General features: G+C 56.7%; 1 protein-coding gene across 6 annotated transcripts; it reads left to right on the top strand.

Moving 5' to 3' along the window:
* On the top strand, positions 1–26,346 carry PCDH1 (protocadherin 1). 6 transcript variants are annotated; one of them, XM_061151584.1, is made up of 6 exons: positions 1–127; positions 8,608–9,470; positions 12,463–14,658; positions 19,997–20,216; positions 21,158–21,196; positions 22,320–22,457. In XM_061151584.1, exons 1-5 carry the CDS (start codon positions 88–90, stop codon positions 21,181–21,183), a joined length of 3,345 nt encoding a protein of 1,114 aa, XP_061007567.1. In that variant the 5' UTR covers positions 1–87; the 3' UTR covers positions 21,184–21,196; positions 22,320–22,457. The 6 variants fall into 6 exon arrangements, with proteins under 6 accessions (XP_061007567.1, XP_061007563.1, XP_061007568.1 ...); XM_061151580.1 differs by lacking the exon at positions 21,158–21,196 and having other exon boundaries at positions 22,320–26,346; XM_061151582.1 differs by lacking the exons at positions 1–127; positions 21,158–21,196 and adding an exon at positions 8,350–8,433 and having other exon boundaries at positions 22,320–26,346.
* Positions 26,347–27,602: the final 1,256 nt, after the last annotated feature.

Genomic DNA, 27,602 nt, shown 5'->3' with positions numbered 1-27,602 from the left:
CGCAAAGCCAGCCGGAGCCGAGCCTGAACCGCAGCGCCAGCCCGAGCCGTGCCGAGTCGCAGCCCGGGCCGGGGCCGGTGGCGGCTCATGGACTGCAGGGCCCGCGGCCGGCGCTGCCCAGAGTCGGGTAAGGATCGGTGGCGGTGGCGGCGGCGGTGGCTCCCGCCCGTGAGCGGCCATGGCCGGCGGGAGCCGAGGGAGGGGCGCTCGGCCGAGCGAGGCCACGGGGGCCCAGTCGGTGCTCCGCGTGCTGGGGTTGAAGTGGGGGCGTTTGGGAGCTCGTAGTGGGGGTTGCGGCCGGGGCACCCTGGCCTCTAAGGTCCGCCGCAAGAAGCCGAGCGAGGAGAGGGAGTGCTGGACTGGACCCCAGCCTAGGCGCCCTGCACCCCGGTGCGCTTGGAGCTGCGGGGATAAGGGGGCTCCGGGAGCGCGAGAGATGGAGATGGTTTGGGGCAAGTGCGCAGCCCCCAGTTGCGGGGGGGCACTCCCCGAGGATGTAGCAAGCAAGGACCCTCATCCACAAGCACACACACACTTGTTGGGCGACCAGCTCGGATCACTTAGGCGCGTCCAGCTCCCCGCGGGCACCCGGAGGGCCAAACCACGGACATATGTACACACATACATACATATGTGCACACAGGCATACCTCCCGCACACCAGCGCCCGCTGGGGCACCGTCACTAGCTGAGAATCCGCTTCAGCGCCTGCACGCTCAGCAGTACGGACACACAACCCGTGGTCCTACAAAGCAACAGAACATAGCCGGGTGTGACATTCGGCGACTTGGACACACAAACGCAATCTCGTGCCCTAAAACAGGAGTGTCACGGCCACAGTTCGCCAGATGAACACTCAAAATCCAGCCTCACACACATATTCCTTTAAGGAACACACCCTAACATAAATTATGTTACACTCCTTGGCCAGAACATAGGTACACAACACGTCTTGCTTGCACCCCTCGATTGCACCCATAAACGCAGAACCCAGTGTTTCCGCACACGCCTTGAAGGCACACACCCTAACACAGCAAGTGGCACCCACAACAGCGCTTCACGGTCACAAACACAGTCTATTGCTTCCCGCATCTTAATACTGGATTTCACACACACCTTCCACCAACAATATCACATTACACCTTGCGGGGTATATACACAAACACACGCGCTCTGTCCCTCTCCCTCGGAGGCCAGATCCGTCCTGGGAAGCCGCCGCGCCGCCGGGAGGGCCCCTAGCGCCCCTTCCCCTTATCACGATACAGGCAGTGTAAATATCGGCCCGGCGGGAACCCTAGGGGCGGGCTGGCCGGACCTGCTTCCCCGCCGGCGCCTCCCCCACCCCCACTCCCCGGCCGGCCGGCCGGGTATTCCCGGAACAAGCTGGACCTGGCAGGCCGCGCCACCCCGCCTCCCCGAAGCTCCGGGGCACTAGGCCCTTTCACAAAGGGTGCCAACCTTGGGCAGTGTTTGCGACCCTCTTAGAACCATTCAGTTGCGTTCTCCGAACCACCTGGATCCCCAGCACACCTGGGTCCCAGCACACCTGGGTCCCTCACACCTGGGCGTCCCCTCCGCCAGGTCCCGGCTGCAGGCCAGAGTCGTGTGCGCGGGCGAGGCCCTGGGACCAGGAGGGCACGCGCGGCACGCGCAGGAGCAGAATTGGCAGGCGACAAGGACTCGCACTCCTCCCCCCCACCTACCCTCGGGAGCCCAGACTTCTGGCCTCTTGTTTCTCAGCAGTGGCCGGCGACCATTCCTTCTAGCAGGAAATATTCGGGGCGGCTCTGAGGTCTTTCATGATTGAGAGTAGGGTAGAGCCCCCTTTTCTGCCGTCCGCGAGAGGCTCGGTTTTACGAGAATTTCTCCTCCGGGCCGGGCTCGCTGCTTTGTGATTCCGGCGCCGGCTCCCTCCCTGCCCCCTCCTGGCGCCCGCGGCACGGCTCTCGGCGACGCGGCTTGTAGGGGTCCCTAGGCTGAGACCGGGAGTGCAGAGGAGGAGGGATTCCCCGCGGCGGCCCCTGGGGCAGGGGGCGCCGGGGGCCCGCTGGTGAGGCGCATTCTCCCGGCGCCGCACTCGCGCCTCGCCTCGAGCTCGGGGAGGCCCGGCGCAGCGGGGGTGAGGGTGGGGGTGGGGTGGGGCTGGGAGAGCCGGAGGATGCTGGAGGAACTGCCGCCGTCCCACCCCCGACACTCTCTCCAGTGTCCTCTGGGAGGAGATGCCCCGAGCGCAGGGTGTGTGCCGCGAGCGCCCGCGGACCGCTGCGGTTTAGGTTGGGGTCTGCCCGTCCCGGCCTGTCCGGCTGAGTCCAGGACGTCGTGCCGGAAGATGCCGAGGGCCTTCCATTACCTGCTTTGAGCCAACCCTTGGTAGCTGCCTGGAAAGAGGGCGCCCAGAAGGTGTTTGTGATAGTCAGAGGTCTAGGTGTGAGGGGGCTAGGGGTGGGGCAAGTGTTACTTTCTTGACGTGGGGGTCTTGGAGGATTGAGATCTGTAATTATAACTAGACCCATGGTGTGGATCGAGGAGAGAGGGATGAGAAGGGCCTCCAGAGACTGCCGGGGCAGGGTGGCAGGGGAGCAGGTCTGGTTTCAGTTCTGGCTGCATTTAGTTTCTCCCCTTCCCTCCCACCCAATCCCCACCCCCAAAAGGGATTTCAGCTGGAAAGGGGCGTCTTGCTGGCAGAGGGTCTGCTGCTGTGACTACTTGGTCAGGGGACCTGGGCTAGGTAGAGATGGTGAGCTAACTGCTGCGGAGTGTGGGTGGAAGGGTCAGGAGAGGGTCTGGGAGGATGGAGGGAGGAGCTGAGCAGGAGTCAGGGCTGGGGAGAGGAGATGGGGAAGGAGGAGATCCTCATAAGGGGTGACGGCTGCCCCTACCATGAGAGAGGATAGTTGGTGCTGCAGAGATTCTTTCAACCATGTATTGAGCTCCTACTGTCTGCCAAGGCCCATGGTGGGCGATGAGGATGCAATACGGTAGTAAGATACACAACTATCCTTGCCTTCATAGGTCTTCCCAGCTGGCAAGGGATTTGGTCACTGATTTATGAAACCAGTGAGCACCGACTGTGTGCCTGATGCTGGACATGAAATGCTCCATTTATAGAGAAAGATATCTCTCCTTTACAATAGACCTTAATGTATCAGCTCCCATTTAATCCTCCCAAATAATTTCAAGAGGCAGGATTATTTCCATTCCACAATATAGAAATATCTTCAGAGAGGTAAAGTCACTTGGCCAAGGTCACACAGCTAGCAAGTGGCGGAACAAGGGCTTGAACTCGGACAATCTGACTCAAGAATGCAGGTGCCTGGAATCCCCACAGAGGCTAATAGAAGGTTGTGAAAGAGAAGGGAGAGGAGCTGAGGGCTGCACACTTATTCACTGTGGGAAGCCTCTGAACAGCTCCACCCCACACAGCCCAGCTTGCTTACCCCCCTCTCCCAGATGTTTGCTGTGTCCCTCTGTGATTTGTGCCCTCCGCGGTGGTGGCTGTTTGATACAGTGCAGGGGTGGGGGTCACAGCTGACCTGGCCTCTGGGGCTGTGACATCTGCCCCTGTGTGTTTCCTCTCTGGCCACAGCATTCAGGAGGAAATGGCCTCTGGTCCCCAGGGTGGGCTGGCAGTGAAGGTTCCAGGTGACCCTCACAGCCGTCTTCTTCCAGCCCAGATGTTGACACAGATGGCGTTTTCCTTGGCCTTCCCGGGACTCTGTGCGCTCCCACCTCACTGTGCTCGTGGAGCCTGAGAAGAATGAGTCACTGACCCTCCTGAGGCTCTGACTTGCTCAGGGTCCTGGGTGCCCAGTGTCACTAGGTGGAGGTGGGACACCCCTGCTGGGAAGGCAGCCAGTGCCTGGGCAAGGGCAGATAAGGCACTAATGGCTTCAGAGGCTGCCGTCTGGGACTAATGACTCCCTGTAACCAACCACCAGGACAAAGTTCAGGGATGGGGGGAGCAGGAGTAGGAGGGGCTGCCTCACTGCCACTCCTGGCTGTTCTGTTCTCTCTCCCTGCATCCAGGGAGGCCTGGCTCCTTCCATCCTTGAACCCTAGACCCTCTCTTTCTCTTTCACTCCTTGCCCTGCAGGTTTGGCAGCCCAGGGATTTGTGTGTGTGTGTGTGTGTGTACATAGCAACCAGTGATTTCTGTTGATTTCTCTTCCCCCATCCAGCCTTTTCTCAACTCATGTGGGGAAGCATTCTTATTTCTTAAATCCCAACTCTCCAGCTTACTAGAGGCTCCCCTGGTGGCTCAGTTGGTAAAGAGTCTGCCTGCAATGCTGATGACCCAGGTTCAATCCCTGGGTTGGGAAGATCCCCTGGAGAAGGAAAGGGCAACCCACTCTAGTACTCTTGGCTGGAAAATTCCATGGATGGAGGCTACAGTCCATGGGGTCGCAAAGAGTCAGACATGACTGAGTGACTTCACTTTAACTTTTCAGCTTACTATTTCTGTGACCTAAGGCAGTTATTCTTTCTGAGCCTTAGTTTTATCATCTATACTATGGGAAGCCATGTAATAATAAACAGGACCCATTTCAGAGTGTTGGGAGGATTAAATGGGAAATGGATGTAAATATAGTAGAATCTCTGGGAGTGTTAGAGATAATGGTGGTAAAGGTGATGATGACAGAAATTATACTTCATTCTTAATTCCAAAGACCTAGAGTACCTCAAGGTTGTTCCCAGAAGGTTCCAGACCCTTGCTGCCTCCACCTTGCTGCCTGGGGTGTTTCTCCCTCTTCCAGAATCAGAATTCCTAAGGGTGGGGCCAGATAGTACTCATTTTAAAGGGACTCTTCAGGTACTTAAAGAGTCTAACCTTCTTCAGCTCTTGATCCTACTCTGGGCAACCCTCTCCCAACCCCTGGAAACTCCCCCTGCCCCCAACCGTCCTTGCCTTGGATATTCCTTTTTAGTGTTCCTCCCAATCAGAAGTTAGATGCCACAATCCTTCCCTGACTCCTAAGGACTACAGGGGGGCTTCCCTGGTGGCTCATTGGTACAGAATCTGCCTGCCAGTGCAGGAGATGAAAGAGACGGGTTTGATCCCTGGGTGGGGAAGATTCCCCGGAGAAGGAAATAGCAACTGGCTGCAGTATTCTTGCTTGAAAAATTCCATGGACAGAGGAGCCTGGTGGGCTATAGTCCATGGGGTCACAAAGAGTCAGACACAACTGAGCAACTGAGCGAGGGTGACAGCGTGAGTGAGAGAAAGTGTATGAGTATTAGGAGGCAGGCGGGAGGTAGGGAGAATGTGTCACAGACTTGCTATGTTTGTGCTGCCTGGGAGGCCTGAGGGGTCAGAGCCCCTGGTTGTGACCTGAGATGGGGAAGGAAGCCCCCGAGATTGGTGCTTAATCTGTAGCTCTTAGAGCAGCTACAAATCAAAGTCACCCTGATGCTGCCAGACCATGGACCTCTGAAGTTGTAGCCAAAATTTGTGAACATTTGTTTTTCTTGGAAAAATCTGCCATGTAGTTTCATAAAATTCACTAAGGGGGATGTGACCCCAAAAGGTTACAAATTGTTGATCTGGAGAGAGTGAGTGGAGGCAGGCGGTCGCTGCTTTATTTCTCCTCTTTGTCAGGTTTAAGCCCCACCCAGCCAAGACTTATGCACGGAGTTGGTGCTCACAGTGATCCCATATTGTGTGTGTGCTGTGCAAGGGAGGGCAGGATAAGGTGCCCAGAAGGGAGTGAGGTTCTTTGGAGATAGGCGGGTTTGGGTTGGGGCTTGATGGTAAGATGAGCCCAGTGCCAGGTCCATGCGGAGAGGGGAAATGGCTGAAGGATGGATCCAAATAGAGCATCAGACAAATTCCTCTCTCCTTTAAAGAGATTAAGATTGCAGCTGGGAACAAACACACACTACCCATCTGATAACAGCCTCACATGTGTTGAGCCTATTAGTGGGAGAAATGACCAGGGAGGGGCTGTGCTTGGGTAAGGAGTCTGCATTCAATGACCATTTGCTGAGATCTAACCTACACAAGAAGGGTTAGATCAGAGCCCAGGGAGTTCTCAGTGAAGTAGAGAAACTGGGTGAGGACAAGCAGTGAACACACACAAAATTCCAGGATAGGTTAGCTAAAATAATAACAGTCATTCATGAGCTGTTACTGAGTCCCTACTGTACTGTGCAGGGGCTTCCCTGGTGGCTCAGTGGTAAAGAATCCACCTGCCAACGCAGGAGACCCAGGCTCAATCCCTGGGTCGGGAAGATCCCCTGAAGAAGGAAATGGCAACCCACTCCGATATTCTTGCTTGGGAAATGCCAAGGACAGGGGAGCCCGGAGGGCTACAGTCCATGGGGATGCAAGAGTTGGACTAAACAACAGCAGCAGCAACTGTGTGCAGGGTCCAGGGCGAGGCCCTCAGGATGGATATACGAGTGAACAAAGCAGCAGCTCTCTTAGTTTCTGCTCACAGAAAGACAAACAATTCACAAGTTATTTCCCAAACGGCTACCTAACTACAACTGCAAGCGCTTTGAGGGAGCATTTGTTGAGTGCCCATGTGCTAGGCATTCAGCCCACATGATCTCAAACTCCCTAGGAAAGAGGTAGTGTTATTCCCATTTTACTGACAAGGAAACTGAGGCTCTAAATCAACTGCTCCAGCTCACAGGGTCAGGAAGTGGGCAGCTGGGGTTTGCCTCAGGCTGCCTGATGTCACAGTCCCTGTTCTTCTCCATCCTACTGCCCTACACCTGTCAAATGGGTACAACCCAACAAAAGTGACAAATAGTCATGAGTTAGAACTGTCAGCTCCACAATGACAGATTGCATCTGTCTTATTCACTGCTGTGTTCCACTGCCCAGGATAAAGCCTGGAACATTTTAAGTACCCAATAAATGTTCCCTGAAAGCATGAATGAGCACTGTAGTGAGCCCAGCTCTGGGAAGGGGCACAGGTGGGGGCTGCGGGATGAGTGCAGGGAGCCCTGTCCCTTCCCTCAGGATGCTTGGGGAGGTGGAGAACATAGGACTAGGTGCACAATATGGGGACTGAATAACACGGGCGGGCGGTGTCCCCGGCTGCACGGTGATTCATTGCCGAGGGATTGGTACACACAATAAGTGGCTGTGAGTTGGAAGGAGAGGTCACTGTGGGCTGAAGAGGCATGGGAAGGCTTCCTGGGCGACCAGCTGCCTTCAGTGGGGTGGGTGTGGCCTGTGACAGGGCCTGGGTAGGATTTCCAGGTGCAGGGCACCTATTTCCAGGGCAGTCAAGGACCTGGGGACAGGAGATCCAGCCTGAGCCTCTGTTGAAGATGCCGGGCCAAAGACTTTGGATTTGCATAGTGGGGCTGGTTGTGGTGTGGTGGTGCTGGAGAAGAGGAGGTAGTCAAGACTGGTACTGAGCTGGAGTCTGCTGACACACAGCTCAAAGCTGAGGAGACCAGCAGAAGAAGCAAGCTGCTGTCGTGACTGCGGTGCAGCTTGTGGTTGGCTGGGGCATACGGGCCTCTCACGGGAAGGATTTGGGGGTGGGCAGGGAGAGGCAGGTGTGAGATGAGGCTGGACCGGTTAAGGCCGGGAGTGGCCAGGTATGAGGTAGGGGCCAGATGCACACTAGGAGACTGAACAGACATGTGGGAAGTGGTCTGGGCAAGGCTGCTCGTGTCATCAGCAGCCCTATCCCAGTTAGACCTGCTGGACTCCTAGTTTCTAAGGACAGGCCAGGGCAGCTCCCAATGCCAGTTCCAGGGCCAGTCAGCTCTGACCACTGCCCTGACCCCAGTATTGACGTCTGCTATCTTCTACGTACCTGCCCATGTTTCTCCTCCCCAACCCTCTGTGGAGAGCGAGGGTGGAGGAACTGTGTGTGTACACACAGGTGTCCATGCTCAGGGGCATGTGTGTTTGCAAGGAGGTCAGGGAGGGAAAACTCCTATTCCTCAACCTTGTTTTCAAGCCTTGGTTGGGGCCCTGTTCAAGCTGGCCCTTTGTAGGGGTGGGCACCCTGGTTAGCAGGGTGATTAGTGTCAGAAGAAGGGGGTTTGAGATGTCCTACCTCACATGCGCACACTGACTTGGCATCTCAGAAGGGATAGGAACGTGACGTCATCCCTTCTGCCTGCAGCCAACTTGAGCGGCCCTCAGCGTGGGCGGTGCTGATGATCAGGGTCTGGGGAATGTGAGGGTTCCTGCGTCTCTCTCCTACTGTGTTCATGGCAGGGGGTGGGGGGCTCTAGGTCTCGCCCTTGCACTTGCTGTCTCTCCCTATCTCAGTATCAGGGTAATTAGCATGGTGACTAAGGCAGGATGCTGGTGAGAAGGAGGTGTTGGGCAGAGCAGAGAGCAGGGAGGGAGGGAGTGTCAGGTGGGTCCGGGCGTTCCAGGGGCGGGAACTGCTCTAGACCTGTTCCGGCGCCTGCCGGCTCCTCCAGCTGGAGCAGACACTGCTGCTACACTGGGCTGTGGGTGAGACTCCGGGTTCTGGGTCCTGGAATCGGGACTGTGTACCGGGGCAGAGCTCTCTCCTGGAGATCAGTGTGTAGGTGGGAGAGAGGGGGAGTTGGGGGCAGCTCTGGGCAGCCCTCAGGGCCTGGGCTCTCCTCCCAGCTGACCACTCTGTTCTGTCTCTCCCCTTTACAGCTCTTCTGATTCTGGAGCCTGCCCCAATGGGGCCCCTGAGGCACAGCCCAGGCCCCGGGGAGCGACGTCTGCTGCTGCCCACCCTGCTGCTAGCACTGCTGCTGCTGCTGGCTCCGTCCCCAGGCCATGCCACTCGGGTGGTGTACAAGGTGGCTGAGGAACAGCCGCCCAATACCCTCATCGGGAGCCTCGCCGCCGACTATGGTTTTCCCGACGTGGGCCACCTGTACAAACTAGAGGTAGGCGCCCCGTACTTGCGGGTGGATGGCAAGACGGGTGACATCTTTACCACCGAGACCTCTATCGACCGTGAGGGGCTCCGTGAATGCCAGAACCAGCTCCCTGGTGAGCCCTGCATCCTGGAGTTTGAGGTGTCTATCACGGACCTTGTGCAGAATGGCAGCCCTCGGCTGCTGGAGGGCCAGATAGAGGTTCAGGACATCAATGACAACACGCCCAACTTCGCCTCGCCAGTCATCACACTGCCCATCCCCGAGAACACCAACATTGGCTCACTCTTCTCCATCCCGGTGGCTTCGGACCGAGATGCTGGCCCCAACGGCGTGGCGTCATATGAGCTGCAGGTGGGGCCCGAGGCCCAGGAGCTATTTGGGCTGCAGGTGGCAGAGGACCAGGAGGGGAAGCAGCCGCAGCTCATCGTGATGGGCAACCTGGACCGGGAACGCCTGGACTCTTACGACCTCACCATCAAGGTGCAGGATGGTGGCAACCCCCCACGCGCCAGCAGCGCCCTGCTTCGGGTCACTGTGCTCGACACCAATGACAATGCTCCCAAGTTCGAGCGGCCATCCTACGAGGCTGAGTTGTCTGAGAACAGCCCCATAGGCCACTCGGTCATCCAGGTGAGAGGTCCCTCCATCTAACTGTCAGGGTGACCCACTCTACCCTGGGTTTGCTCTACCCTACGTCTTCCCTGCTTTACCCCGTGGGTGACTTCCATATAGAAACAGAAGCCCACCCCAACCTCTTGAGAACTCCCTTCACTTAAGGGCAAAACAGTCAAAATACTGCAGTGAGATCTCTTTTCCCAGCCCCTGCTTGGTGAGACTTTCCTACCACACCCCAGCAGGGGAGTGACTTTCCTCTGTCAAGCTATTTACGTGACAGTGACACAGCATAAGAACAGTGATCCCCCATCCCTGAGGCAGAGTCAAGCTGGAGAAACCTCTGCAAAGTGAAACCCCCATCCAAGTCAAATGACATTCTCCTCCCCAGCAAAGCGAGCTGAACACATGAATCGCCTTTTGTCCAAGTAGATTCTCTCCAGAGATGAGCATATCTTCCCAACCAGGGGCCCGTTAGCCAGATGAGAGTTTCCCGACCTTGCCCATCCCTGACAGTCAAATGAAATCATTTTAGCCAGCTGAGTCCTCAGAATTCTAGAAAACTAAAAAAAAAAAAAAAAAAAATTCTAGAAAACTGTGCTCAGATGTCTATACATCCGTCTCCTCCCCTAAGCACCGGGCACCCGTGGGTATGGGGTGCTGGGCACAGTGGGGGGGGTTGGTGGCCTCTGTTGCAGTTCTCAGCACCCCTTTCCGTGGGAACTGCCCCAGGGGCTGGCCAGCTTGGTGGGGCCAGGGCCCGGGAGGGAGCCGAGAAAGCGTCCCTGCAGACACAGGTGGGTGTATCTCGCACTGTCATCTCAGCCCTGGCCTCCTGCCAGCCCCAGAGCCTTTCTCCTTCCCCATGGGCTGAAGTTGTCTGTCTTTGATGTGAGGGAGCTGAGGAGGGCTCAGACTGACCTGCACACTGTTAGCTGTCCTGGGAAACCATTCCTTCTACATCCCCAAACTGAAGCAGGGCACAGGGGGAGTTTGGACCTTTATTTAGTGGCTGGTGGACTGGAACCTGTAGAAGACAGACTGAGAGAGAGAAGGGAGACAAACAGCCGGGGATGGTGACTAATAATAGCCTAAGTGCTGGGCACTGTTCTGAATACATTCTGTGTATGATATCATTTAATCCCCACAGTACAAAGTAAGCATTATCCCATTTTACAGATGGGAAACTGAGCCCACAGAGATTAGGAAATTTTCCTCATATCACCCATCTGATGTGTTCAGATCCCACCTTGGCCACATCCAATAGTTTGACTTCAGAGCCCATGGGTTTAAGAGTCGAGAAGTGGGATGAAGCAGGAGAATGGGGCAGAGACGAGGCTACAGGTAGATAGAGCAGAAAAGAGAGGGTAGGAGAGAATCAGCAGTGGGAAAGAGGCAGAAGAACTGAGAAAGATGGGAGGGAGAGACAGAAGTCGAGTCAGAGAGAGAGGTAAGCTGGCAAGGAAAGCAGATAAGGAGGTGGGTAACCAAGCTAGAGACAGGGAGACAGACAGTGGGAATCATAATGAAAAGTCAGTGACAGACTAAGGGGATGGAGGGGCGAAGAGAAACTGTTAGAGGAGTGAGCAGAGATCAAGTAGCTGGGAATCCTGACCCGCATGTCTTTACTGTCAGAAAAAAATCCTGATGGGAAGGAAAGACACTAGCAGTGGCCCATAGAGTGTCAGCACTGAGTTTCAGAGGTGAATGGATAGATGGCTGAATGGATGAACAAAAAGAGAGATGCATGGTATTTAGGGAGCACTTGGCACATGCCAGGCAGTGTTAGACATTTTTACAGATACCATCCCATTTAATCCTCATCACAACCTTGTGAAATAGGTTTTATTATTATCCTCATTTTACACTTCTGTAAACTGAGGCTTGAGGATGTTAAATCATTGACCCAAGGTCACATTATTGGGAAGTAGTGAAGCTGGGATTTGAACATAAGACTCTGTTGCTCTATCCCCCAGACACTCTGCCTAGTTGCACCTATCTGGTCTCCCTGCTCATCTCCCTACACATACTGCCATCACATTCGGTTGGGCTGTGACCTAACTCCAGATCGCATGTTTCTACCTGACCAGTGCTCCCTCATGGCCATTCCCACCTGGCTCCTGTTGCCCCATCACCACCCGTGTTTGTGTAGACTTGGGCTGAATGTGCCTCGGCGTGGGAGGGCGTGCCCACTGCAGAGGGACAGACAGTTCATTGTCTGATGCTCGGAGCCCAGCCTGCTGCCAGCAGGCTCTGTGGCCTGCACCAGTCCCTCCTTCTTGGCTGCAGGCTCGGCCGGATTCCTCAAGTTGGTGCCTAGGCAGCACCAGACCTGGGAGGGGAAGAGACTTGAAACAGGTTTCCCCGGTTTGACAAGAGTAGTGGCCTGGTTTGGCGGGCTCCCTCTGACCCACATCCCTATCTAGCTGTTTTCAAAAAAAGCAGTCCCCTCACCTGTGGCCTCCAGGTGGGCATGTGGGTCTCCATTCATGTACAAACACACACGTACACAAACACACATACCTTCTCACATAGTCACAACACGTGTATGTTCATGCATGCCTATTATGCATATATGCCATACATGCACACCATCTCTACTAATCACACATTCCCAGCTCTTCAGAAGGGTTGAAGGCCAGTTAAATTGGGTGGAAGGGCTACCCTGGTTGCTAGTTGGATCCTCATCCCCACGTTTGGGTGGACTAGTATAGAAATGATAAGTAGAGTTCAGTTCTGCCCTGTCTCATCTCTAGTAGTAAGCCTGTAGCACCATCGAGGATTTGTGGGCTGTTATCTGTGCTCTTCAGGGAAAGAGATCAGTAATATCAGCTACAGTGTCAGGAACTGGGAAAGGGCAGGGCTCACACGTGCTGCTTTTGGAAAGGCTGCCTTATTAGATTAGTCATGTCTGCTGTGCTCCCTGGAAAGGCAGCCCTGGTGTCCCTTAATTTGTTATCCCCAAGCTAACCCAGCCCTGTTTCCCTCGTTTGTCACCCCTGCCCTGTAGGTGAAGGCCAACGACTCAGACCAAGGTGCCAACGCAGAGATCGACTACACTTTCCACCAGGCGCCTGAAGTCGTGAGACGTCTTCTGCGACTGGACAGGAACACCGGACTTATCACTGTGCAGGGCCCCGTGGACCGTGAGGACCTGAGCACCCTCCGTTTCTCGGTGCTTGCCAAGGACCGTGGCACCAACCCCAAGAGTGCCCGAGCCCAGGTGGTGGTGACTGTGAAGGACATGAACGACAATGCACCCACCATTGAGATCCGTGGCATAGGGCTGGTGACACACCAGGACGGGATGGCTAACATCTCGGAGGATGTGGCAGAAGAGACAGCTGTGGCCCTGGTGCAGGTATCTGACAGAGACGAAGGAGAGAATGCGGCTGTCACCTGTGTGGTAGCAGGCGATGTGCCCTTCCAACTCCGCCAGGCCAGTGAGACGGGAAGCGACAGCAAGAAGAAGTACTTCCTGCAAACTACCACCCCGCTCGACTACGAGAAGGTCAAAGACTACACCATTGAGATTGTGGCTGTGGACTCTGGCAACCCGCCACTCTCCAGCACCAATTCCCTCAAGGTGCAGGTGGTGGATGTCAATGACAATGCGCCTGTCTTCACCCAAAGTGTCACCGAGGTCGCTTTCCCAGAAAACAACAAGCCGGGTGAAGTGGTCGCTGAGGTCACTGCCAGTGACGCCGACTCGGGCTCCAATGCTGAGCTGGTTTACTCTCTTGAGCCTGAGCCAGCTGCCAAGGGCCTCTTCACCATCTCACCTGAAACTGGAGAGATCCGGGTGAAGACATCCCTCGATAGGGAACAGAGGGAAAGCTATGAGTTGAAGGTGGTGGCAGCTGACCGGGGCAGCCCTAGTCTCCAGGGCACAGCCACTGTCCTCGTCAACGTGCTGGACTGCAACGACAATGACCCCAAGTTTATGCTCAGTGGCTACAACTTCTCGGTGATGGAGAACATGCCGGCACTGAGTCCGGTGGGCATGGTGACTGTCATTGATGGGGACAAGGGGGAGAACGCACGGGTACAGCTCACAGTGGAGCAGGACAATGGTGACTTTGTTATCCAGAACGGCACGGGCACCATACTCTCCAGCCTGAGCTTCGATCGGGAGCAGCAAAGCACCTATACCTTCCAGCTGAAAGCTGTGGACGGTGGTGTCCCACCTCGCTCGGCTTACGTTGGTGTCACCATCAACGTGCTGGATGAGAATGACAACGCGCCTTTTATCACTGCCCCTTCCAACACCTCCCACCGGCTGCTGACCCCCCAGACCCGTCTGGGTGAGACAGTCAGCCAGGTGACAGCTGAGGATATTGACTCTGGTGTCAATGCTGAGCTGACCTACAGCATCGCTGGTGGCAACCCTTATGGACTTTTCCAGATTGGGTCACATTCTGGTGCCATCACCCTGGAGAAGGAGATTGAGCGCCGCCACCATGGGCTGCACCGCTTAGTCGTGAAGGTCAGTGACCGCGGCAAGCCCCCACGCTACGGCACAGCCCTGGTCCACCTGTATGTCAACGAGACCCTGGCCAACCGCACGCTGCTGGAGACCCTACTGGGTCACAGCCTGGACACACCGCTGGACATCGACATCGCCGGGGACCCAGAATACGAGCGCTCCAAGCAGCGCGGCAACATCCTCTTTGGTGTGGTGGCTGGTGTCGTGGCCGTGGCCTTGCTCATTGCCTTGGCTGTGCTAGTGCGCTACTGCCGGCAACGGGAGGCCAAGAGTGGCTACCAGGCCGGCAAGAAGGAGACCAAGGACCTGTACGCCCCCAAGCCCAGCAGCAAAGTTTCCAAGGGCAACAAAAGCAAGGGCAAGAAGAGCAAGTCTCCCAAGCCTGTGAAACCTGTGGAGGATGAGGATGAGACCGGCCTGCAGAAGTCTCTCAAGTTCAACCTGATGAGTGACGCCCCCGGGGACAGTCCGCGCATCCACCTGCCCCTCAACTACCCACCAGGCAGCCCTGACCTGGGTCGCCACTATCGCTCTAATTCCCCACTGCCTTCCATCCAGTTGCAGCCCCAGTCGCCCTCCGCCTCCAAGAAGCACCAGGTGGTGCAGGAACTGCCGCCTGCAAACACATTCGTGGGCACCGGGGACACGACGTCCACGGGCTCTGAGCAGTACTCCGACTACAGCTACCGCACCAACCCCCCCAAATACCCCAGCAAGCAGGTAGGCCAGCCCTTGAGGCTCAGCACGCCCCAGCCCCCACCCCACCCCTACCACGGGGCCATCTGGACCGAGGTGTGGGAGTGAGGGAGCTGGTGTCTCGGACCTGCTCTGCTCACCAGCCCTAGGCAGTGGTGGGAGGTGGAACCAAAGGTCAGGGAATACTGGGACTGGCAATGACCCTGCTGCCTCACCCAGGCTTGGAGGGCTGGGCCCAGTGAAAACAGAGGGTTTGCTCTGTGTTCCCCCACCCACTGCCCCTCCCCACTGGGAGAGGCCTGTGATTTGTTACATCCTGGGACACGACCAGATGCTGGGTCCTGCAGGTGGGGGCTGATGGGCAGGGGAGCAGAAGGGTTTGGAGGCAGACACGCAGAGGCAAATGGAGAATAAGTCTCCTTCAAACCTGGGTCTCTGTCTGAGACCAGCCATGGGTGCTTCTCTAAAGGGGAAACAGGGAGACCTGGGGTCCTGGTGGGTAACCAGGTGGGGATTCTGTTAGGGAGGGGGGCCTCCCCTTTTGTGCCTTCTCTGTGTACTGTGTGTCACCCTCTTCCCCACCCCAGACTCCTGGGCTGGGCCCCGCATTCCTCTTCCCCAGTCCCAAATACTTCCCCCTCCTGATAATAAAGTTCTCTATTTTTGGAGTTTTGGTTTCTTATTTTCCTGGAAGTGAGAGAAGAAGTGAGAGAGACTGGAAACAATCCTTTGTCTGGAGGTCCTGCCTCAATGTCCCCATCCCTGCTCTTTGTCCCTCCCCGTGTCCCAGACCTGTACCTCTCTGCCAACCCTATCTTAATTGATCACCTTCCCCCCACCCATGACAATGACTGAGTCCATGTCTGAGTGAAGCACCCTTCAAATGGAGCTGTCCAGCAGTGTATCCCTCTCCTCACGGTTGTTTTTTTTTTTTAAAAAAAACAATATTTATTTGTTTAGGCTGGGCCAGGTCTTAGTTGTAGCATGTGGGATCTAGTTCCCTGACCAGGAGTCGAATCCGGTGCCCCTTGCATTGAGAGCACAGAGTCTTGCCCACTGTACTACTAGGGAAGTCCCCCTCCCCTCAGGTTTGTGAGGCCTCCTTGGGAATGATGCCCTTCATTAAGAAAGCGGGTGGAGAGGCACCCAAGTCCTGACCTTTCTCCACTGGCTAAGACTTGACCTTTCCCCTCTGTGCACAGAGGGGAGTTGAGCAGTTCCCAATAGAGCTCAGACCAGAGCAGGGGTAGGGGTAGGGGTAGGTGGAGTGCAGTCTGGCTGCCTCAGGTGAAGGCATAGAACCTCTTAATTATACCAGGCATCTTCCCTAGAGGCAAGATCTTCCCAAGTCCCTTTCCCAGCCTCTTCATCCCAAAACCGCTCAACAGCCAGCAATTAGCCTGCTTTGCCCTGTCTTCCCACCAGGGTCACCAGCCCAGGCTGCTGGGAGGGAGGGCCCAGGGAGAGGGGAGGGAATCCTCTAGTTCAGCGGACCAACCTGCTCTACGCCCCCACTGCTGACCCAGGCTGAGGCACCCGATATGGCCCTCTCCCTTCCCTTCCTTCAGCTCCTTGCTCTGGCCACCCTTAGCTGCTAGCTCTCATTCACTCTCTCTCTCTCCGTCTCTCACTTCTTGCTCTCCTGGGTCTGCCCTGTCGCTGGCTGTGCCCAAAGAGGAGGCTAAAGTCAGAGTGAGGGGACTCAGGTCCTGGGGGAGTCTCTGAGGCCAGAGGCAACCTGTGTCCATGGTGACTGAAGAGGCTTGAGACACTCCCAGGAGGTCCAAGGCGCCAGCTCTCTATTCTGATTCTGTCCACAAACTCCCCAATGCCCTGGGGCACCCCCAAAGTAAAAATCCTGGGGGTTTTGGAGGAGTGGGGCATGGGGAAGTGAATCTGGTTTCATCTCATTACTCCTGGACAAATAAGCATCTCTAGGGTGACCTCCAGCAGCTCCTGACTAATCGTCCTTTCTCTTGTTCCTCTCCTTGCTGCCACTGCCTCTACCTCTTTCTTCTGTTCCTTTAGCTCCTTCATCTCTTTTTCTTTCCCGAAGTCTGAGGGATTATCCTTTACTCGGCTCCAGACCAACCCGGGGATGGAGCCACACCGCACATTCGAACATAACCAAGTCAGGACACCGCTGTTATCATCAAAACACATAGGCTGAATCCCTACTGTGCTCAGCACTGTGCTAGACCCTGAGGAAAAAATGGTCATATTTCTACAAGACATACAAGTGACAAGATGAGGCAGTTGAGAATCTTGGTGTTGATTCTCACCAGTGAGAATGCCACGTAGAAAAGCTTTTCCCAACTTGTTCTGCCACTACTCGCTTTCGTTTTTTTTTTTTTTTAGTCCTTACCAGGTGCAACGTACCATGCTAAGCATTTTATGTGAATTAGCTCATTCAATGCTCATAACTCTTTGTGAGTAGGTCATTTTACAGAAATGAAAACTAAGTAGCGATGGAGTCAAATTCAAATCATCAGGAGATCTGGTTGCCAGAGTCTGCTATTTTCCATTATGCACTTTTTTACTAAGTTCAGATTAACCTAATAAAGGCTCTGCAAAGTTCTGCAAGAAGGGAGAAACTGTTAAGCTTTGTATAACTCTGGGTTTTCCAAATTTATTTGACCATGGTGTCCCCTCCCTTTCTTTGAGGCATGTAGTATGAGAAGACATGGGAGTGGGCTCCTGAGAGGGGAATGTGCACCTTGAACCAGCTCTTCCTGAAGTGAGGAGCAGGAGATGGACGGGAGGCTGAGCCGGTCCCTGGGGCAGGAGTGAGTGTCACCGCTGGAGGCAGGGAGAGGGCAGAAAGGGGATTCTGAACAGAATGGAGGATGGAGTGGGGAGCTAAGACAGGAGATTGGAGGACTGCAGGCTATAGAGGACATAGATGCCTTGTCAAAAGTTCCATAAGAGGAAATGGGAGCCCCCGAAAGCTCTTGAATTTTGGATGAACTGAGTTTTAGAAAGTTCACTGGAGTGTATGGTGGATTTAAGTTGGTGGAGGTGAAGGTACAGGATGGAACTCCTAAGGTCTAGGCAAGGATGATGGCGAAGGGAATGATGGATGGATGGATCAGGCTGACATTCTGGAGAAAAGACCCATAGAACTCAAGGAATAATTGGATATGGGGTAGGGGTGCAAGTGAAGGGAGAGCTACCAAGATTTCCAGATAGATACCATCCTTCTGAGTCTGGATAAGGGGGATAATGGTAAGATCATTGCCCATGCAGAAGCTGATTGAAGAAAAAGAATTTGGTTTCAGGCATGTTGAATCTGAAGGGTCCATGGGGACACCAACTAGAAATATATAGCAAGTGTCTAGAACTTCTGGACTAGGGTGTTTGAGACAGATTTTGGACATAGGCTTTTAAGACTTATTTATTTATTGGCCAAACTGCACGGCATGTGGGATCTTAGTTCCTCAACCAGGGACTGAACCCGTGCCTCCTGAAGTAGAAGTGTGGAATCTTAACCAATGGACTGCTGGGAAGTCCCTAGACTTTTTAAGATTTGATGATAGTCATAGAACTATAGAGAATATTTAGTATTGAGTGTGACCCAATCCTCCATTTTAAAGAAAAGCATCATAGAAAAAGACCAAGTAATGTGTATCCCAGGAGGCAGGATCGCAGCCTTGGATTACCAGGCACAGGTTCTGCAGGGAGGGAGGGCTGCTGGCTAATGTCTAAAAAGAAAACTGTGAAGAAAAAAACACTTGATAGCCAGGCTACTCTGTGCCTCCCAGAGCTCATGGAACCTATCATCAGGTCAGTTTGGAAGATCTTGTCTGTTACCACCCAGACCTTTCAGTGTTTTGGATCCCAACATGGATCTTGAGAAGGGTTGTCTGTGCCTGAAGATGGAGTGGGAGGCAAGGTAGGAAGGCAGCTCCCCGGGCTGACACCCTCCCCCACCCCAGCTGCCTTGAATGGGACACAAATTGTGTAGGGTATCAGGAGGGTGGGTCTGCAAACCTGGGCCACCCTCCATCTCGATAACCTCCTATTGAGAGTTTTAAGAACAAAGCAGCACAAAGTCAGAGGATCAGAGGGAACCTGGAGACTCATCAGCAGGGCCCTGGGCATGGGCTGCTCCCACCCCTGGCCTCCAGGGGCCCTTGGTCTTCGCCCTCCACAACTCCTAATTTCTGGTTGGCAGGAGAACCAGTGGCAGTCCCAGGTGGGTGTTTGGGTGATTGGTTGGTTGTGCCAAGTGCCAGGCTGAGGTTGCCAGGTTCCTGGGATGATCATTAACCCATGGCAGACAGACAGAGCTGCTGGCTGGGAGCAGCCTGTCACTGTTGCACTTCCCCGACTCCAGCTTCCAGTCTAAATCCTGACTCCACTAAGCCAGCAGCCCCTCCCAGAAGCTCCTTCCTGTTTCCTAGAAGGAGTCTCCATCTGAAGCCAGCCTTCTGAATCCCTGATAGATGCTGGCCCCTCCTCCTATGCCCGGGTCTCCTCCTGGGCCCTGCCCTCTCCAGTTAATCCTGTTTCCTGATGTGGAGGGCTGGGGAGTTTCCATTGTTCTGCCACCCCACCCCCAAGGTGCCCTGGTTTGTTATCAGGCTCCTTTTCCTTCTTCCTTCCCACCTTTTTCCACTCCCAGGCCTCTCAAGGGGAACAAGTGGGGACAGGGGCTGAGGGGGAGAGGACTCAGCAGGGAGTCCTGCCTACGGCACTACAGACCAGGGGGCATTGCAGACCAGGGGTGAGGAACAGAAGCTCAGAAAGCGGTTAGCAACCCCACTGGATGGAGGCAGTAGGAAGTTACGGAGCAATGAGACAGGTGAGGAGCTGGAGTCTGGAGGCTGCTATTTGGAAGTTTAGGGAACTGTTCTGGTATTGGTGAGCTGTTTTGGAATGAGGAGTGTGTCCTGCTTTCAGGGAACTGTTCTAGAAACTGGAGGCTTGCTGGTGTTTAGAGGCTATGCTGGAATTAGGGGAGTTGGCTGGTATTGTGCTATTTTGGTGTTGGCTGTCTGGAATGAAAGAGAGCTGTGCCAATACTGGGAAGCTGTGCTCTAACAAGTGGTTGAACTGGATTAGGCTTATCGTTGCTGGCCTGGGGGCTATCATAACACTGGGGCCTGTGCTGTGTTGGGACTTCCCGTGTGTGGTCCTGGCTGTCCTGGGAGCTGTCCTAGAATGAAGGGCAGCCCTCTATGAAGGTGTCTGCTTTCTGGGGGGCTGTGCTGTGCTGGGGGCTGGGCCTCTTCTTGGTTGCTGCTGAGGCCTAAAGGACTAGAAGCTCTGGGGGTAGGCTTGGCTGGGGCTGCAGCCTGGTGTGGTGGTGGGCCCGTGGGGCAGGCTGGCCAGCCAGCAGTGACGTTTCCTCTCCCCGCAGTTACCTCACCGCCGCGTCACCTTCTCTGCCACCAGCCAGGCCCAGGAGTTGCAGGACCCATCCCAGCATAGTTACTACGATAGTGGCCTGGAGGAGTCCGAGACGCCATCCAGCAAGTCATCCTCAGGGCCCCGACTGGGTCCCCTGGCTCTGCCTGAGGATCACTATGAGCGCACCACCCCTGATGGCAGCATAGGAGAGATGGAGCACCCTGAGAACGGTGAGGGGCATTGGCATGGTCGGGCACCCCAGGAATCAGTAGAAGCCTGAAAACAGTGACAAGACCTTACAAAACAGCCTCCATCTCTTGAGCTCTTCTGTGGTCAGCAGTAATCACTGGGCAGAGTGCTTTCTTGCATATATTCATTGAATCTGCATAACCACTCTGATCTGAGAACTTTATTGTGCCCACTTTACAGTGGAGAAAACTGAGGCCCAGAGAGGTTGAGTCACTTACCCAAAGTCATATATAGGAAGTGACAAAGCTGGGAAGGATTCAAACCTAGGCTTCTCTCATTCCAAAGACTTTGCATTTAGCACTACTCTATATTGCTTCCTGGGAACAGGGACCCCAAGAATGGGGGCTAGAGGGCTCAGGTAGTGGTGAGGGAACCTTGAGGCAATCTTTTGACGTAATGAGGGTCAGAGGGCCTTGAGGAAAGGTAAGGGACCCTGGATGCTCTAAGGAGCCCAGAGAAGGGTGTGATGGTCCCCTGGGGGAGCAGGAGATGGTTTGGTGGATGAGAGGGGTGGTGGGGTTGGGGAGGGGAAAGTCTTGTCTGGGAGAGGCTTGGAGGGTGATGACGGAAGTGAGGTCTGGGCGGGAGCAGTGTGGGGACAGATGGGGGATGTGTTGTCAGAATGTATGGATGCAGTGCGTGTGTGTGTGAAGGCATCTGTGGTGGCCCGTGGTGGGGAGCCTAAATCAGCTTGCCCTTGGGATAGACAGACTCTCCAGCTTGGAGCTGTCCTCAGGTCTCGCCCCCTCCCTCAGGCCGAAGTCCCGAAGCCCCCCAAAAGATGAAAGGTTCCACACCTCACCCCGCGGGCACAAGGTTCTTGTCTGACTCCCAGGCCCCAGGTCTCAGAGTGTCCTCTCTCCCCACCCTGCCCGTCCATGCGCGATCTCACGCCCATCTCGTCCTTTTTGTGCCCGCGCAGAGCCGGCTGGCAGGAGCAGGCCCTGAGGCGGACTGCCAGGTATGTGGGAGCTGCTCTGGGGTCTGGGGTCTGTGGGACTCAGCCCAGCACCCAGCCCCGCCCACCCAGTGCCCGTGCTCTGCTCCGTGCCATGCTGGGTCCCCCACTCTGCCCTGAGCTGAAGAGCCTGGGTGCTCTGAGGGTTAAGGACGGAGCTGTCCCCTTCTCACCTGGCACTGGCAGGAGGCCAAGCCAGGGTGGGTGGTGCCAGGGGAGCCCCCACCCCAGGTGGTGCTGCTCAGTCACGTCCCTGGCGGGGGGTGGGGGGGCGGTCACCGCCTGGTGCTGTCCCCAAGAGAGGGCGGGACGGGGGCAACTGTGACAGGAAGTGCTCCAGGCCCAGCCGTTCCCATAGAGACCCCGGGTGCCCAGCAACCACACCGGCTACTGCTGATGTCAGGCGGCCAACTCCTGTTCCCGTGGGTATTCTGGGCAGGGAGCCGGGACAAGGCCAGGGGTGGTGGTTGCTGTAGGGGCCAGAGTGAGGTGGGGTGGGGCTGCATGAGCGTGCTTGTGGCTATGTGAGTGTGTGCTTCTATGGGAACCCCTGGCTTTGTAGTGGGGCCTTGCTGTGCTGGGGTGGGGTTCCAGGACAGCTGGGGGCATGATGAGGCTTGAGGGGGCTCAGAAGGAAGATATGTGCCCACCTCTGTCTGAGGATAGAGATGCCTGGTGTAGATTTATGCATCCATGCCTACCTGGGGGGAAGGCTATGGGTGTGTGTGGGGAAGGGGGGGACAAGGGAGAAAGAGATTGTGTTTGTAATGAGGATGGGGGTTTCCCCATCCCTATCTGAGGGTAGATGTGCATGTGTCAGCCTGCCTGGAGGTAGATGACAGAGTGCATAGATGGGTTGTGTGTTTGTGCACCTGTCTGAGGGCAGATACAGTGGGTGTGTGAGAAGAGCTGGAGGATGGAAGAAGGAATGTGTCTATTTAAGGATAGCCTGTGTGTGTGAGAGTGCACGTGCCGTGGATGGTGGGAGGGTGTGTGTGCCTGTGAGCTTGGTGGGCAGGAAGGGGTGTGCACTCTTCCAAGGCAGAGTGGAGGTGCTGTTGGGAGGCCATGGAGAGAGCCCTGGGAGGCTGCCCAACCTGAGGACCCTCCCCTTTCTTCCCTGCAGACCTGCGCCCTCTGCCTGACGTCGCCATGACGGGCACCTGTACCCGCGAGTGCAGCGAGTTTGGCCACTCTGACACGTGCTGGATGCCAGGCCAGTCGTCTCCCAGCCGCCGGACCAAGAGCAGCGCCCTCAAACTCTCCACCTTCGTGCCTTACCAGGACCGAGGAGGGCAGGAGCCTGCGGGCGCCGGCAGCCCCAGCCCCCCGGAAGACCGGAACACCAAAACGGCCCCCGTGCGCCTCCTGCCCCCCTACAGTGCCTTCTCCCACAGTAGCCATGATTCCTGCAAGGACTCGGCCACCTTGGAGGAAATCCCCCTGACCCAGACCTCGGACTTCCCACCCGCGGCCACACCGGCATCTGCCCAGACGGCCAAGCGTGAGATCTACCTGTGAGCCCCCTTCTGGCCGGCCGGCCACCCCTTCTCCAGTTGCCGGCCAGCTCCCAGGTGGGCCCATTCCAGGGTCCCCGCTCCTGACTCCTCCAGCGTGGACTTCCTGGCCAGGGCCCTGAGTCGGGGGTGGGGTACTGGCCTCATGACCACGCTGGCCCTTCCCCCATGCAGGGTCCAGGTCCTCTCCCCTCACTTCATCCCTCAGACCCTAGGGAGCCCCCTCTTCCTCTTTATGGGGCTCCTCCCAGCTGATGCCCAAGAGGGCTCCTCTCTGATGACTAGGCTTCCTTCCCTCGACTTCCAGGGAGCACCCCCTTACTTTGGGCAGATGGTGGAGTCAAGGGCGCGGGTAGCACACTTTTAATTCATTGTTTCCCGGATGGCCGACCAGGGCGGGGATAGGATGCCCCCATTCCAGCCCTGCAGCAGGGCTGAACTGGGGAGCCCCCCTCCCTGGGAACTCCCAGAGGAAATTCAACCGCCAGGGGCTCCCCGAAGGGCTGTTGTTACCAAAGGTGGGGTGGGGATGGGGGTGAGAGTGGGGCGGAGGCCTTGTCTTCCTGTACTGCTCCTGGGCCGGCCACCTGCCTGCCACATGCCCATGCCTGGTCCCATCTGGGGGCCCCCCCTTCCCCACTGGTCATGCAGTGTCTGTATATAAGGACCTTGGAATGATGTCCCCATTTCTGCCTGATTTGCAACTTTTCTTGTTGATGTTGTGTTGTCTTGGGGGACCCTTCTGGGGGGGACCTGCCCTACGCCCCCTCCTCCCTGCCGCAGTGCCCCCCACCCCAGGCCTCTATTGTTCCATGTTGTAAATACCCCTGGGGCCATGGTGGGATGGGGGTGCAGGCCAGGGAAACAAAGGGTGGGTGGGGGTAAGGGTAACATTCGCCTATCAGCAGAGCTGGGCTTTTATTTAATTTTTTTTAAGAATACAAATCTCTATTTTTTTGGAACTGTTACGCTGTGCCCTGGTGGGGGGAATCCCCGCTCAGGCTGGCCCCCACATCCAGATGAGCATCACAGAGGGGCCCTGAGGCTGTGGGGGGCAGCTGGACAGGGGTGGGATGACTGTGCCTCTGGCCTGGTTGGGTGAGTTGGGAGCAGGAAGGTTTGCTCAGGGGGTGGCTGGTTGCTGCCCCCAATAGGGGGTACCTGCACCCTGCCCCCTCTCTGCCCCCCACCCCCAGCCCCTGCCATGACTGACCCGTCAGCCTGTAAAACCACCATTGCCTTGATCTCAGGGGGTGGGAAGGGCGCCTCAGGGCACCCTGGGCTCCAGGCCCCCTTCTTCCAGTTGGGCTTCCCTTTGCCAGGGTCAGGGGTCCCATGGGGGTGGGGAGATTGGGGGGCAGAGAAGCCCAGTCAGCCATGATGAGGTGGGATTCTTTTCTTCACCTCAGGGGGCCAGGGTGTGAGGGGCATCCTGCAGAGCCTCCGTCTCCCACTGTGGCCATCTCAAAGCCTCAGTCCCCCTTCCCTCCAGAAACCCCCACTGCCTTGGCCCATACCTCTCCAGCTCCCCAGGGGCCCAGGCTGGGAGGCTGGAGACTCAGGGTATGGCCCTTGCTTGACTTCGTCTAAGCTTGGGGGGGTCGGCCCAAGGGTGGGAGGGGTGGGTACAGGCTGCTGGGTTGTCTGGTGCCTTTGGGAGCTGTGTTGCTGGGGTCTTGACTCCTGTATCCCCAGAGACCCCACCTCCACCCCTGAAAGCCAGGGGGCTGAAGAATCACCTAATTCTCTGCTCCTTGCCCCTAACTTGGCTTGGGGTAACAGTGCTGGGAAGGAGAACATTGTTAGGCTGGTGGCCCCAGCATCCACAGCCCTTCTATTGAGGGCAGGGGGTAGAGTGGGCTGGGATGGCAGCAACCAGGTCCAGGGATTGGCCAAAGGCTCCTTTCCCTCGGAGAGGCCCAGGAGGTGGGCTGGGGCTGGTTAAAGAGACAGCCCCTTCCCCCTGCACAAACGGGGCAGGTGCAATAGTGGTGGAGTTGGTAACATGAGTTGCCCAGCTGGTGGGTCAGTGGCTTTGAGGGCTGTCCTGGGTCCTGGAGTTCAAGATTCTGGCAAGATTGTATGCGGCCCATTTGCTTGGTGGAGAGGGTGGTCCAGACAGGAGGCATTCCTGGGGTCAGCAGACTCCCCTTGGAAGCCCCTGGTGGCCTGGGCACCCTGCCCTGGTCTTGGAGGCCCCTGAGCACTAAGTGGAAGGGCAGAGGAGCACTTTGCACAATGGAGAAGCCAGAAGGAAGAGAGTGGCCCAGGTGGCCAGGAGGGCTGAGAAGCACAGAGGAGCCCTTCCCACAGGCGAAGGCAGAGCCCCTAGCCCCCTGGCTGGGGTCGGGGCTCTGAGTCTGTCACCACCTGGGCACTGGAGAGGTGAAACCAAAGGTGGGCAGGGGGTGGGTGACAGCACCGGGGACCACTCCCGTTGGTCCTAGGTCTGTGAAGCCCCTCCCCAATGCTTTGTGTCGCGTACAGTTTTATGTACAAATAGGCGACATTTGGCCAGAGGAGACCCCGCTCAAACCCAGCCTGACCCAGTCAGTGTCTTCCTAGAGGGGACCTAGTCCATCCTCACCCCCTACTTCAGAGCATGTCTCTTGGTAGGGGGAGGGTATACGGGGACATACTTCTCTCCTAGGGTCCCTGAAGCGTGTCTCACATCCCCAGGGGAGAGTCTCTGGGGCATCCCTCACCTCTGGGGGCTCCCTAGGCCCTATCTCTCCCCTTAGGAGTCTCTAGGGGGATATGTATTCCCTCTGGGGACCATGGGAGCATGTCTCCCCCCTACCCAGGCTCTCTGGGGAGCCTGTTTTCCTCCCAGGGTTCCTGGGAGTACTTAAGGCATGTCAGTCTTGGGCCATCTCTCTTCCCAGGGAAGGGGGCTATCTCTGAAGCATGTCTGGGAAGAGATGTTTCTGGCCCTCCCGCACCTCTCCTCCGGGGGTGTCTCTGACCTGCAGCACTTGGGATGAGACTGGGCAGCTCTAAGTTGTCTTTTCTCCTAGGGGCGCTGGGATACCTCTCTCTCCTGAGGGCCCAGGCTCTGGAGCCATCTCTTCCCTGGACGGGGGCTGTCTCCTGGTGTTGGGTTGGCTTGTGTTAGCCAAGAGAAAGCCTCTTAGGGGGCGTCTCCACGTGGGACTTCTCTGGGAGGGGGGACTGTGTCTCGCCCATGGGGTTTCCGGGCGGTGTGTCTGCCCGTGGGGAGGGGGAGACTGTGTCTCCTCGGGTATCTGAGTGGGGAGGGGGGCCGTGTCTCTCTCGTGTGTTGGGGGGGTGGGGATCAGGGAGGGGGGTTTTGGGCGCGTCGGGTGCCCTCACTGGGGTCGTGTTTCTCTTGGTTCGTGCCACTTCCCACCGCCTCGCTCCTCCCGGGAAGGGCCCCCGCTCCGCCCCCACTCCACCCCTGTCCCTGGCGCTGCGAGCACAATCCCGTTGATTTGTAATGATTTCTGTCTCTCTGTCTTTCTCTTTCTCTGACCGCCCCCCGCCCCCCGCCGCGAGCATGCGCAGGCACCGCCCCTACCCCTCCGGTTCGGTTCGTTTCCGGTTTGTTTGCTGAGCTGTCAATGAAAGACCCGTGTAATTATTCCCGAGCTTTACAATAAAAGTGTGAAAACCGGACCCCACTTGGCTTCTTCCAGCCCCTTGGGTCGGCGTCCCGGGGAAAGTGGAGGCTAAATCTGGGGTAGCGACCTTGGAGGGGGTCGGGGGACGTGAATGGGAGAAGAGGGATCGAGATCCATAATGGCATTAATCGGCGGCACGCAGGAATGGGGCCAAGAGGACGGAAACTGAGGGCAGATGTACTTCGTACTCCAAAGCCATCCACTGGGCTCGATCCGCTTCCAGCAACCCATTCCCACCGGAGTTAAGGTGTAGGCTAGGCACTAGGCTGGAGGGCGCACCGCGCTGCGGAGGGTTACGCTATGCTGCCGTCTTCCGTAGGGCACCTGTGCATTCCCGCTACCCCTTATTTAGCAGAGTTTGAATCACAGAACTGGATGGGAGAAGGGGCTGGGGACACCTGTCTGTCGCTCCATCGCATGCTCAGGAACGAGGGTTGGACGTCTTATGTATGGGGACCCGATAAGGTCTCAGCCTCTGGCCCCGAATGCGCTCCCCTCCCCGCCCCCCGCTTCCGGGCTGAGTGGCCAGGCGCCTCCGTCCGGCTCCCTGGTAAACACCAGCTTGGAAGAAGTCTAAGAACAGAGACCGGATCAGCCGGTTTCGCGGCCCCGCCTGCCGGGGGCGCCCCTCCCCCCGCGTGCGCTTCCGCAAAGTCCGCGTGCACCCTTCCCCACCCCCCACCCCCCGCTCTCGCAGCGTGGGCCTGACTCCCGGACCCCGGGGTCGGTTCAGCTGCTGGGATTAGTCGAGCGCAGGGACTAATCCTGGATGAGCCTCCTTGTAAACCCGGATCGACCGCGGGTACGGCGCGGGTTGTGGGGGCTCCTTTATCCATTCCCTTACTCCGGGCTTCGCAGGGCTTGGATCCACCCCACCCCTCCTCGCTACAATCGGAGACAAGTGGTTGGATCTGCTGTGCTGAAGATATAGGGGTGGCAGGGAAGAGTGGGAGGGGGCAGAGTGAAGACACCACCAAGATCAGATCTGATCAGTTGCGCTCAAGCAAGCCTGGCAGTGGGGTGGGGGGTGGACACCCTGAAAGGAAGGGCAGAGGTCCCTCTGGCAGCCTCTGAATCCACAAAGGGTGAGATCAGCTCCCTGGCTCAGTGCGCAACCCTGTGCTCCTACCTTCCTCCAGTTACAGAATCTACAGCCCTCCCTCTACCAGTTAGGCCAGGGAGACCTGCGCCTAACCTTGAGGCCTCACTTCCTGATCAGAGGAGGCACTGAGTCAGCAAGAGGGCCCCACG

The sequence above is a fragment of the Dama dama genome, chromosome 9, assembly GCF_033118175.1.
Source record: "Dama dama isolate Ldn47 chromosome 9, ASM3311817v1, whole genome shotgun sequence".
In the NCBI taxonomy this organism is placed as follows: Eukaryota; Metazoa; Chordata; class Mammalia; order Artiodactyla; family Cervidae; genus Dama; species Dama dama.
The sequence above is the reverse complement of the archived record's forward strand: the minus strand, read 5'-3'. Positions and strand labels throughout refer to the sequence as shown.

What these genes read in the sequence shown, in the direction of transcription:
- PCDH1 (XM_061151580.1), top strand. Translation starts at nt 88, where the DNA reads ATGGACTGCAGGGCCCGCGGCCGGCGCTGCCCAGAGTCGG. An exon ending in CCGGCGCTGCCCAGAGTCGG is followed by an intron (nt 128 to 8,607) that starts GTAAGGATCGGT and finishes TCCCCTTTACAG; the next exon opens with CTCTTCTGATTCTGGAGCCT. An exon ending in GATGGAGCACCCTGAGAACG is followed by an intron (nt 20,217 to 22,319) that starts GTGAGGGGCATT and finishes TCTTCCCTGCAG; the next exon opens with ACCTGCGCCCTCTGCCTGAC.